The sequence below is a fragment of the Neovison vison genome, chromosome 9, assembly GCF_020171115.1.
Source record: "Neovison vison isolate M4711 chromosome 9, ASM_NN_V1, whole genome shotgun sequence".
Classification (NCBI taxonomy): Eukaryota; Metazoa; Chordata; class Mammalia; order Carnivora; family Mustelidae; genus Neogale; species Neogale vison.
In genome coordinates, this window is record NC_058099.1 from 51403254 (window position 1) to 51416046 (window position 12793).

General features: G+C 39.9%; 1 protein-coding gene across 5 annotated transcripts in view; it reads right to left on the bottom strand.

Moving 5' to 3' along the window:
* CNTLN (centlein) overlaps window positions 1-9528 on the bottom strand; it is a 291584-nt gene extending 282056 nt beyond the window's left edge. For all 5 annotated transcript variants that reach the window (XM_044265616.1, XM_044265615.1, XM_044265613.1 and 2 more), the window contains exons 1-2: window positions 9169-9528; window positions 3002-3090 (exon numbers count right to left, since the gene is read on the bottom strand). In XM_044265616.1, the coding sequence (XP_044121551.1) occupies window positions 3002-3090; window positions 9169-9528 (449 nt within the window). The remainder of the gene's footprint in view (window positions 1-3001; window positions 3091-9168) is intronic.
* Between the last annotated feature and the right edge of the window lie 3265 nt (window positions 9529-12793).

Consider the following 12793-nt stretch of genomic DNA (forward strand, 5'->3'; position numbering starts at 1 on the left):
TTTGAAAGAACTGACTCCAATTTTGAAAGAAATTCTCCTGCGGGTAAAATGGTATCAAACAGCATTGCATGCTATAGAGAAATCTTTCAGGAAAGGAAGAGTCAGCTGATGTGGCAAACTTCATTGTTGTCTTACTTTAAGAAACTGTAACAGCCACCCCAACTGTTAGTAAATACCAACCTGATCACTCAGCAGCCATCAACATCAAAGCAACACCCTCCACCAGAAAAAGATTACAACTTACTGAAAGCTCAGATGATGTTTAACATTTTTTTAGCATTAAAGTTTTTTTTTGGGGGGGACCAATATAGTATTTTTAAATTAAGGTATATACGTTGTTTTTCTAGACATAATGCTACTGTACACTAACAGACTACAGTATAGTGTAAACATAATTTTTATAAGCACTGGAAAATCAAAAATTCCAGGGCACTGGGTGGCTCAGTCAGTTAAGTGTTTGCCTTTGGCTCTGGTCATGACCCCCAGGGTCCTGGTATCAAGGAGTTCCATGTTAAGCTCTCTGCTCTGTGGGGAAGCATGGGAGAGCCCAGCAGAGGGACCTTCTGCAAAACCACAGGCCTGCGCCTTTCAAAAACGTTAGTGTCCTGAAACACCAAGGAAAAAGAATTGCTGCAGACCGCCGGACAAGAGAGAGAACGGACAACTAAGTCAGACACAAGCCAAGGGTGTCCCTTTGCCACTGGGGCACTGGTAGGAGACAGACAACATCCCTGTAAAGTCCTCTCTCTGATAACAGCATTGTTCTGGGCGACACCATTGTCCTGCTTCTGGAAGGTGTACGTGTTCACCTAAGAGACAGTCCCTTTCTTTTGGAAAAACACCAAAGGATTTAGGGGTTCTGGGGTCATCAGTCTATACTCTTAAATGGCTCCAGTAAAATAAACACAGAAGACAGAAGCCAATGTGATACCATGTTTGTAATGGCAGATATCTGGAAAGTTACAAATAAATTGTGTAATGATATCCCAACCTTGAGAATTATCCTCAGGCCAAGAGACAAGACGGGATCATAAATGAAGGACTGACCCCGGAGTTCTAACCTGAGACCATAACCATTTATGGCTTCGTGAGTTCAGGCAAATCTCGTGAGCTGTGACTAGATGGTGACCGTCCTGCCCAGCACAAGACTACTGGTGGCCAGTGAGCTCAAGAATGGACCAGCACTTTGCAAGAACTCCAGAGCCAGATGCAACTCATGATAAAATACCATTTCCTTGAGCATAAAGTCTAAGTTGCCCTCCTTCCCCAGTGGGCAAAGAAAAAAAAGTCTTTCTGTAAAGGGAACCTTCTCAGGTATTACGATGGGGCCTGAGGGAGTCGTGCATCGTGCAAGTCCCTTCTGGGAAGGGGTGTGGTGTAGGACCCTAGCTGGTCTCCTGCTTTCCGTGGTCCAGTTTTAGAGATGGCTTTTTTTTTTTCATTTAACATTCTGTCATGTTCACAGCCAGTATTGATGGCTACATAACATTTCCTGTGGGGTACAGTTAGTAACCCTCTGTTCCCCTATATTTCAGACGTTCAAGTTGCTTCCAAATTCCCACACAAACTCCTTTGTATCTACGGCTTTGAATGTATTTTGGATTATGTCATTAGATGGGGTCCCTAAAAACAGGATTAGTGGATCAAAGGGTACAAACCAGACACTTTCAATGTGGATTATCCCAGTTGCCATTGCCAATAACAATGTCGGAAAATAACAGTTTTACCAGCATTTATCACATTAGTATTCCGCTTTCCTATTTTTTCCCCAATTTAATAAGAAAATGTACCTCATTGTTATAATTTGTATTGTTTTGACTATTAATGAGAGAAACCTTCCCCTATATATTTATGAACCATTCTGACTCTTGTCGCAATGTCTCCTTTGGCCATTTACCAGGATATTTGTGTTTATTGTTTTTTTTAAACATTTCAGGGGCACCTGGCTGGCTCAGTCGGTAGAGCATGTGACTCATGATCTTGGGGTTTGGGGTTTGGGTGGCAATTTGGGTGCAGAGATCATGTAAAAATAAAATCTTTAAAAAAAAATAGTTTCAGGGGCGCCGGGGTGGCTCAGTGGGTTAAAGCCTCTGCCTTCGGCTTAGGTCATGATCCCAGGGTCCTGGGATCAAGCCCCTCATCGGGCTCTCTGCTCAGCAGGGAGCCTCCTTCCTCTTCTCTCTCTGCCTGCTTCTCTGCCTACTTGTGATCTCTGTCTGTCAAATAAATAAATAAAGTGTTAAAAAATGATATTCAGATTATATAATGATGATTCAATTAAAGAAAAGGAAAAAGGCATCCATGTGCTTAGCTTCTCACTTAGGCAATGTACTGGAAACCATTTAATAAGAAACCAAGTGTTTTAATTGTTAGGCTAAGCATCATGGGACTACTATATACCAAATGTTTGATAAAGAGTACCCAGCATCACTCCACTGTTTCTAATGACCAAGGAGAGGACCAATAATCTATAGTTAAATGAATGGGCATCCCCTACAGTGTAATACAGACTACTAAGTGAAATCCCTCAGTCTATTTCAGAACATTTACTCTATTCTGACAATGTCATCTCAGACTTTAAAGTACACAATGCAGTTACCTCAGGGGAAAAGTGAGCCATGTCTAGAAAGTTGTGAATAGAGGTGGTTTCAGAGTAAAGAGCCAAATAACAGGTACTTTTCCAATATTTAAAGTTGAGCTGTAAGAGCTCAACACACACATATACACAGACACATTAGATGCACACAGTGTCCAAGTTCATAGCATTATCTCTTACCTGCCAACTTCCCCAATACATCAGAATACGAGCAGGAGACATGGTCTATTTGTATTTAGTGACTTGGCACCCCTTGAAATAAGTCCAATAATTATAATATCATGCTCCACATTCATTTGGAAGTCAAATCTCTTTATGGACTTAATGTCAAGTTTTAATTTTAATAATAAAGCAAAACAAATTCAACAAACCAAATACTCACAGAAAAGTAACTTGAGAGCTCACCTTTCTACAATCAAACTGACTGCTTGTGAGAGATCTGGGTTTGTCACCTGGAGACGTTTCCACAAAGACCATACAAATTCTTTATCAGCCTTAAAGAAACAAAAGACATTTTTAATGCACTGCTTTGTAGTTAAATCAGAGAAGACACTACATTAAATTGAAACAATGAAAGAAATTACTTGATCCCTAGTTCTATAACTATATAGAACAGGAAAGTTTATTTTAAGAAGTTCTTAGCACTCCACATTCTGGCACTCCACATTCATGTTTACTATTTCTACCAGCGACACTTCAGGGTTATAAAGGTTGGAACGCTGAATAACATGACAAAATTTGCTTTAAAAGAGAATTGCTCTCAAAAAAAAAAAAAAAAAAAAAAGAATTGCTCTCTATTTACTGCTCCATTTTCAGCCCCCCTTTTCAGCAAAATTCCTTGGAAGAGTTACCTATAATAATGGTCTCCACTTCCTCACTTCCATTCACTCTATTACTTTCTCCAGTCAGATGTCCCTCCCCGCTATGATGCTAAATTCCTTTTTCAAGGTCCTCTATGTAGCTGAATCCCATAGACAATGGGCAGTTTTAGTCTTAACACCTAGGCCAGTTGTTACGACAATTGTGATTGAGTTATGAGTCACTTTGGGAGAAGTTTTTAAAAACAGTGATGATCTAGAGATTCTGACTTAATTGGTTTCAGGTAAGTTTCAAGCACCAGTATTTTTTTTAAAAGTTCCTCAGGTGATTTTGTGCACTCAAGGTTGAGAACCATTGCTCTAGAGGACCTCATTCAGTTCCATGGTTTTATGTATTAACTACATACTGAGGACTTACAACATTTCCATCCTTAGCTGTTTTCTCCACCCCTAGGTGCAGACTCCAATCTCCAACTCAATAATTCCATCTGAATACCTAGTAGATATCTCAAATTTAACTTAAACAAAAAAATTCTTGATTTCCTACTTTTACAAACTTACTACTCAGAAAATGATGCCATCATCTAAGTCATTTGCTCAAAGGCCTAACACTTACAAGTTAATTCTGTTCTCTTTTCCTCATATTTCATATCCAGTCAGTAAATCCTATTGCTTTTACCTACAACATATGTCCCGTTCTAACCATTTCTCACCACCTCCACCACTATTCTCCTAGTCCAAATCAACCCCATCTCTCGCCTAGCCATCCATGGTGGTCCCCTGGCCTCCTTAGCTCAAAATCCTCCAATGGATTCCCATCAGATTAAGAAAATAATCCAAATTCTATAACAAGGCTACAAAACCCAACATTATCTGACCCATACACACCTCTGCAACCTCATCTATCACTCTCTCCATTTATTATACACACTGGTTTTCTTGTTCCGCTTGTGCCAGGGCCTCTGCACATGTACCATGCACCAGATCTTCATGTAGATTATTTCCTCACTTCATTCAGGTCTTTGCTTAAATGTCACCTCAAAAGAAAATTCTCTGACTACTATATTTACAGCCACCCAAACTCCTAAGTCTCTGATAACCCTTTACCCTATTTAATTTTTTTTTCACAGCACATTTCACATTATTATATTTGGTTGGTTGGTTTTACTTGTGCGACAGATATTTCTATTTAAAATTAGACTCATGTCCACAAAATGGGTTATAAATATTGTTTTCCTAGTATGTTGTGGCTTATTTAACTTTATTTATGATGGAGTGCTTTTGCAAAAGGGTAATTATTACTTTTATATATTCATATTTATCCATCTTTTCAATTATGGCTTATGGATTTTGTTATCAATTTTTCCGATTGGCCTTCTCTACTCAGAGATTATAAATATATTTACTACATTCACTTCCTTCTAAAATTTTTATGTTTTCATTTTTTTAATGCTCAAATCTTTGATCTACTTTGTTTGACTGCTTACTTACTTGTTTTCAGAAGACTTTTGACAGCCTGAGTACTAGAGAGTACTACCTTATCTAAACATTCCTATATATCATGCTTTACTTTATCCTTTTAGAAACAAGAATTTAGAATCTGGGTATTAAAATAATTCAAGTTAAAAACAAGAAATGTCAGTATATAAATCACATTTCATAACCTGCCTGGAAGGTAGTGAAGGTAAAAAAGAATAAACCATGCAACATAATGTGCTCTAATCTCTCTTATTTTTAAAAGGCATGATGAGGAAATTACAAAATCCCTGGAAATCAGTAATATTTATAAATTTATCTTACAGCTCACTTCAAAACAAAATAGCAAAGATTTACATGTATTTTCACCTCAACTTTTCTACCTAAAATACTAAGAAAGGTTAGCATTAAGTAAAAATGTAAAAGAGTAAAACTCTCATAATTTATAAAATGAATTACTTCCACTTAAATATGACTTAATGACAAAGGGCTTAGCTCTAGCACAGTGAAAGAGATAAAGCAAGAAAACCAAAAAAAATCTCTACATCACAAAGTATAGTAAACTCAGCCTACAAAAGAGTTGACCAAATACTCAGAGATCTGAATCTATATTATCTTAGTAATGGACTCACCTTGGCTTTCACTTATTAGCTGGTAGGGAAATAAGTATCAACTTGGCAGACACAGACACCCAAAATTCTCTTTTTCACTGGGTACACTTTCCCTGCACCTAGTTTAATGACTGGCAACATAAAAGACCCTCGCTTTATCTCTACTGGAGGAATGAATTCAACAAACATATGAAAACTATGTCCCTCATTAAATAAATAATTTGCCTACCAGAACGCAGGGAAAACAATGGAATGAGTTTAATTACAAAGCGTAGCACAAAGTACCCTCTCAATAAATTATTATTATAAAAAATGATTACACAAAAAGATTCACATACCAAAACACAACTACTAACAATGGTGAGGATTTTAATTATATAATAGGTTTTCAAGGGGCACCTAGGTGGCTCAGTGGGTTAGGCCTCTGCCTTTGGCTCAGGTCATGATCTCAGGGTCCTAGAATTGAGCCCCACATCCAGCTCTCTGCTCAGTGAGGAGGCTGCTTCCCACTCTCTCTCTCTGTCTGCCTCTCTGCCTACTTGTGATCTCTCTGTCAAATAAATAAATAAAATCTTTTAAAAAAATGGGTTTTCATATTGTTCTTCTTTATGAAATGGATAAGTTTTCAATACACTTAAATATCTTAACAAAAAATATAACTAGTCATATAATCTTAATTCCAACATCACATGCTTCATTAAACTTAGTTTCATCACTAAAGTTGGAATAATAAACATATATATTTTTTTTTAATTTCATTTTTTAAGTAAACTCTACATCCAGTGCAGGGCTTGAACACAACCTGGAAATCAAGAGCTGCACGCTCTACCGGCTTATCCAGCCAGGTATCAACATATATTTCATTTAAATGCCCTAAATAAGTTTGAACCTGAAACTGGCTCACAGGTTTAGTGAATATTTTTGGCTGCAACTGAAAAAGAAAGTAAGCTTTGAAGTATACATACATACATTACACACAAATTTATGTGTATGTATATATATGTCTATATGTTACACATATGTAACATTACTTCTTATCTTCTGGTATTCTGTGGGTGGTAATAAATGTGCCCATACACATACTTACTATATCCTAAACTGCAAATAGAACACATTCTTGAAATTGATAATCAAAATTAAGAGTATGGTGAAGTTAGGTTCTAAATCAATGAATAAGGCATAAATGTCACAAACTTTAAATTGTCCTTTGAAGCACCCTTGAAGGACAAGCTATATTAGGAAGCCAATTTCTTATCCTCAGTAGGTCCAATTCAGACAGCTTTTCTCCCCACACTGAAGTTAATGATGTTTTCTTCAGCTAAGCATCATGTGCATGTTGCTTGCTAGTATGGAGCCATTAAAAAAAAAAAAAAAAAACTTCAATTTTACACTCACATAAAGTTGCATGATAAATACTTGGAACTGATATTGTTTTCTTTTATATGCTTATTCTGAGTAATTCCAATGGGGTGGAATGGTATATGGACCCACTCAAATCTTCTTGTTCTCCACCAAGTACATATAATTGAATTCCTGTAAGCTAAACATGGGAAAAAACCCAACTAACCTGTATGAAGCTACTACTTATGACTAGACTAATTTGCAGAAATATTTTTCCCCAAAATGTACATTTGATCCATTTCTGTGTTGAATTAATTTGGTAGATCTGAGCAGTATTCTCTTAAAAAATAGAATTTTGAAGAAAAATCAAAGTCCATGACAAACAGAGTAAACATTGTTCCTGAAATTCTGGGTATATGTATGTGTGTATACTTACTAGGTTAAGATGAAAAATGAATTTATGTTGAGTTGCAAATTTTTGAAAGGTTTGAAAAACGGGGTTAATCTTACATTTTTGGGTATGTGATTTCTAGCTGAGAAAGTAAGTAGAACAAAATAAAAAGGTCTAAAAGTGAATGTTTATGTGTAAAATTTTTTTTTTATAAAACAATTGGGGGTTCAATTGTTATTTCTCCCAAGTTTACCCAAGAGCAGGAGTGTGGTTTGACCACAGTTTTGAATGGGATACTGCCAATCTCATCTCACATTGCTGGAATGCCTGTGGTCATCTGACAGTGTCAATACTACAAAAATCTCAAGAACCATGATCCTAGCCCAATTATGACCATCTCTATTCTTACATCTGCCTAGAGCAATCTAATCATCTTCCTAGTCCATATATTTCCAAGGTCACAAGAGCCAACACCATATGTGAAACTACATTTTTAAAGACTAGGGAATGGATTTGGGGGAAGGGGTCAGTGGGCTGTTTCCAACAGAGTGACTTCCTTAATCAAGTCAGTTGTAAAAAGTATCTCAGCTCCTTACACAGCTATAACTAGGATATATAAAGAGAAAGGGTAGAGTAAAGAAGATATGGGCAAATAGCATCTGAGATTAGGACTTGTCCAAGTTACAAAACCCTTATCATGGGTTAACATCTTTATCCAAGGGTGAGGTGTGCAGAGGACAAAAATGCTTTAGTTCACTGGTGTATCTTATTTGTTTCTTTGCTCCTTATCCAGTGAAGAACAGAAAATGGGAAAATGAAAAAGCAGTCACATATATTTCCCCAGCCTGTTTAAGCAAATGCATATTCAATTTGAACAAAACTGTCCTGTTTTTACAGCCTTGACTCAATCAGCAAGGACCTACAAAAGGGGCAAAATAATCCAATAGAACAAACTATGAGAGAGAATGAATTTCAAGAATTTTTACTAACCTAACTGATGATACTGTTCATAAAGTTACCCTGGTTGTTAGCAATTCCTAATTGGTTCTATCTTGAAGACAAAGTGATTGAACGATTTATTGTTGAGTGAATCCCCAACATTTATATCGCCCAACGCTGTCTAAAGGTTCTGGTAAAATCAGAGAAGAGATGGTGGTAAGGATGCAAAACTCAAACGAAATCAAATCTCTTTGAACATGAATGCAGCCAAGCCATCTTTAATAACCCTACATAGAACAGGCAAGTAAATTAACATAATTGATTTACTAAATGATTTTCACTGGCACGATGACATGAAAATGAATTTTCTGTCTCAAGGACTATAGAATTCGTATAGCTGATTAATAAACATCAAGCATCGTCTATTATGTGTGAAAGTTCCCGGCCTAAGACTCCCTAAAAATTATTGATTTGTGTTTACCACTTAAGTTTAACTTAGGTTGACTTAAGAACAAGTGTGGGTTTGCAAATTAAAAACAGGTTCCTTCATCGGTGGATTTCATTTTAATAGACGTGCTTCAACTTTCCTGTTCAACCTATCAACTCGTGGACTCACTCAACTCCTCTCCAAGTACCACTTAACCGTCACGACCGGGAACTTGGGCTTTGGGGGAGGGGGGGCGGTGCGACTGCACGTTTTGGTGGCATCCAAGTGAAGAAAACCAAATCCAGGGCGCCGAGGCGAACCCTGCCCAGCCTGTCCGGAGATGGGTGGGAGCCCCAGGTCGGGGAGCCGGGCACTGCCGCGTCCCCCCAGCACCAAGCAGCGGGCCGGGCAGCGTGTGGAAGCCGGGAGGGAGCGCCGCGGGGCGGAGATGGGTGGGTCCCGAACCCGCGCAGCGACGCAGCCTAAGGCAGAGGGAGAGGGGCGCGCCTACCCACCGGCCCGGCCCTGGCCCCGCTGTGTAGGGGAAAGGCCGGCGGCCACCTCGATACCTGACACAGGGCCAGCTCCTCCTTTAGGCTGCTCAGCTCTTCCTCCAGCAGCTGCGTCCGGGTCACCATCGCCTCCTCTACCGAGATGCCCTCTAGCCGCTTGGACCCCTTGGGCGAGCTGAGGAGGGGAGCCTGAGCCGGAGCCGCCCCCCCTGGCCCTCGCCGGCCCCCTGACCCTTCTTCGCCCCGCCAGCATATATCATTTTTGTCCACGACGCCTTCCCGCACTGCGCTCGCAAGCCCCGAGGCCTCGCTGCGCACTGCGTGTACCACAGTTCCCCGCCCAACACGTGGGGACCAGGGGCCCAACTGTCGCCCTGAGGGCGGAGGGAGCGGCGAGGGCGACGAGCGCGCCGCCATAGCCGCTGCTGCTAACGGGTCAAGTTCCCTGTTGGAAACTCCACCTCCCCTTCCCCATCCCGGCGAGCCCGAAGCTCCGGGACGCGCATGCGCGAGCCTTTTCCCGCCTTGGACCGCGGGGTCTCGCGTTTTCGGATCCTGGCGGGCTTTCCGCTGGACGCGCGCCCGGCGCCAGCGCTAGACTGCGCACGCGCCGTGGCCCAAGGGGTTAGGCCTGTCCCTTGCGCGCGCCAGCGGGACAGGCGCTGCCGGAGTCTTCGGTTCCCAACGCCGCGCCTTCCCGCCCGCCTAAAACCCTACCCGCTATTTAGCGCGAAACTTACCTCCCACCTCTTAAAGTCTTCCTTGACAAGCCCCTAGCCCCAAATGATCCTTAACTGTGAATTCCTCCGCCTCCAAGGCCCCTGCCAACTCGTTTGTCACGTTTCATTGACCGCCCTGGAGTGTTAGTTACACGGCTAATCTCCCCAGCGCTGTTGTAAGCTCCTTGAGGATCAGGGAATAAATTTTACACTTGTGTTTTCTTCACACCCTTTAGCAAAACTGCTTTAGGTACAGCTGAAGTCCAGCAAGCTGACTTAATGTCAGGGAGATGTGGAAAGCCTTGTGTTGAGCTGGGACTATCGGGCGGATTTCCCATTTGAATTATGATCCTTTGCGCACCCTTTGTCCTTTGTTTTGCAAGAGTCACGATTTCCTTTAAGTTTTTATGGCAGCTTCTTTATTCAGTTGGCTGAATATCAGAGCGAGTGTGACCCACACACCCCGCAGTATGTGTCCTTGGACCTATTGAAATCAGTAATTCTGAGCTTAGTTAAAGAAAAAAGATCAGCTTTCTTTCCACCGGCCTATCCTCTTTCTTCATCCCTCTCTGCCTCTCGGTCTCCCTTTCTCCTTCCTTTATTCCTTCCTTCCCTTCCTCCCTTCCTTCCTTATAAACTTCAAATAGTCAATCACCATCTTTTTCTTTGCCGTGCTAACGCGTCGTACTTGTGATGATTTTAGTAAAGGGATCACGTTGAGCTAGCACTAGAGTTTTACCAAAAATAGATTGCTCTCTGCTGTGAAAGGGTTCCGGAATACAGAGAACTGAGGTGGGGAAAAGGTGACTGTGAAAGTAGGGAGGTGACCACTTTAATTGATGACCTCTTAATTTAATAAAAATTACTGCTTTGTGCCAGAATTTAGTCAGCATATCAAAAGACACGCTCCCTATTAGAACCCTATTAAGGCAGGTTGAGTGGGCTTCCTTCCCACCAAAGGTAAACATCCCACGAAACTTATATAAGGATTAGAAAAAGTACACAAAAGCCTGTTTTAGAAGTGACTCCCATACCGAACATTTACTATACGCTGGGTATATGAAACTCCTTTTCATATATGTACTTACTCAATTCTTACATCATGGTAAAATAGATATTATTCCCACTTTACTCATGAGAAAACTGAGACTTGAGAGATTACTATACCCGGCCCAATGTTCCACATCTGGTACTAGAAAAGCAGAATATGGATCCACTTAATTCTAAAACATGTCTCTGATCCCTTACTCTGTACCTGTCACTTGAAATACAGAATTATGTCTGAGCTTATAAGATTTCATTGGGTTTAAGATTGGAAATTCTAATCACATAATTCAAAAGGTTGTCACAAAATCAATATGAATGCACATTCTTAATGGTTATTTGTTGTTCACTCAAAAGGTTATCATTTCATCCAATTATAGAAAGATTCTTTTGAAAAACAGTGAAATCTCTTCTATCATGTACAAGAATAAATATACATACCTGCCTCAAAAGAATATCCTGAATCTATGAGTGAGCAGAAAATTTTTTTCTTTTTCTTTTCTGTTTTTTGGTGATAAAAGACACATAACATAAAATGTAGCATTATAACCATTTAAAGTGGCTACAAATAAAATGTCTTTAGGCATGTTCATGGTGTTAGGCAACCATCACCAGTATTTAGTTCCAGAACATTTTCACCTTCCCAAACCAAAACCCCATATCCATTAATTCACTGCCCGTTTCCATTCCCCATCTCCACCCCCAAGGAGATCACAAGTAGACAGAGAGACTGTAACCAGGTTACCACCAGCTTGCATTCTGTCTCTTGGATTGGCCTCTTCTGAATACTTCCTACAAATGGAACCATAACATGTGACCTTTTACATCCAGCTTCTTTCACTTAGCATTGTTCTCAAGTCTCATCCATTTTGTAGCATGTACCTACGTCATTTTCTTTTAGCCAAATAATATTCCATGATATGGGTATAACACAATGTGTTTCTCCATTCATCCTCCGATAGATATGTGGGTTGTTTCCACCTTTGGCCTATTGTGAATAGAGCTGCTATGAGCATTCACATATGGGTTATTGTTTGAACACCTGTTCTCAGTTATTTTATATATATACACCTAGGAGTGGAATCACTGGGTCATATGGTAATTCGATGTTTAACTTACTGAGGAGCTACCAAACTGTTTTCCACAGCAGCTGCACCATTTTACATTCCCACCAACAATGTATGAGAGTTCCAGTTTCTTCACATCCTCACCAACACTTGTTAGTTTCCCTTTTTTATGGCCATACTAGAGAGTGTTTAATGGTATCTCACTATGGCTGTGATTTGTATCTTCCTAATGACTAATGACATTGATCACCTTTTGATGTGCTTTGTGGACATTGATCTTTTTTGAAGAAATGTCAGTTCAAGTCCTTTGTCCATTTTTTAATTGCATTATTTATTATTGAGTTACAAAGGTTCTTTACTGGAAGACAATTTTTAAGCATAGAAAAATAGCACATTTTCAGGGTTCCTGAGTGACCCAATGGGTTAAGTCTCTGCCTTCGGCTCAGGTCATGGTCTCAGGATCCTGGGATCAAGCCCCAGCATCGATCTCCCTGCTGAGCAGGGAGCCTGCTTCCCCACTCCCACTCTGCCAGTCTCTCTGTCTACTTGTGATCTCTCTCTCTCTGTGTGTTAAAAAAAAAAAAAGTTTAAAAAAAATTACACATTTTCAGAAGATACATAAGGAGTTCTTTCTTGTATTATTTGCAAAAATGACACAAATATGTGAAATACTGAATATTAAATTTGTAACTCAGAACAATAAGTTAAAGATCTGTAATACTGTCTGAATAAAAATGCCAAAACAAACAACGTCTCTCCTGTGCAATTCTTCGTGCAAACATTTAAAAGTGATGAGGTCTCTTCTACAGAAATTAATAATAAAGTCTGCCAGGATGAAATATATTAGAATAT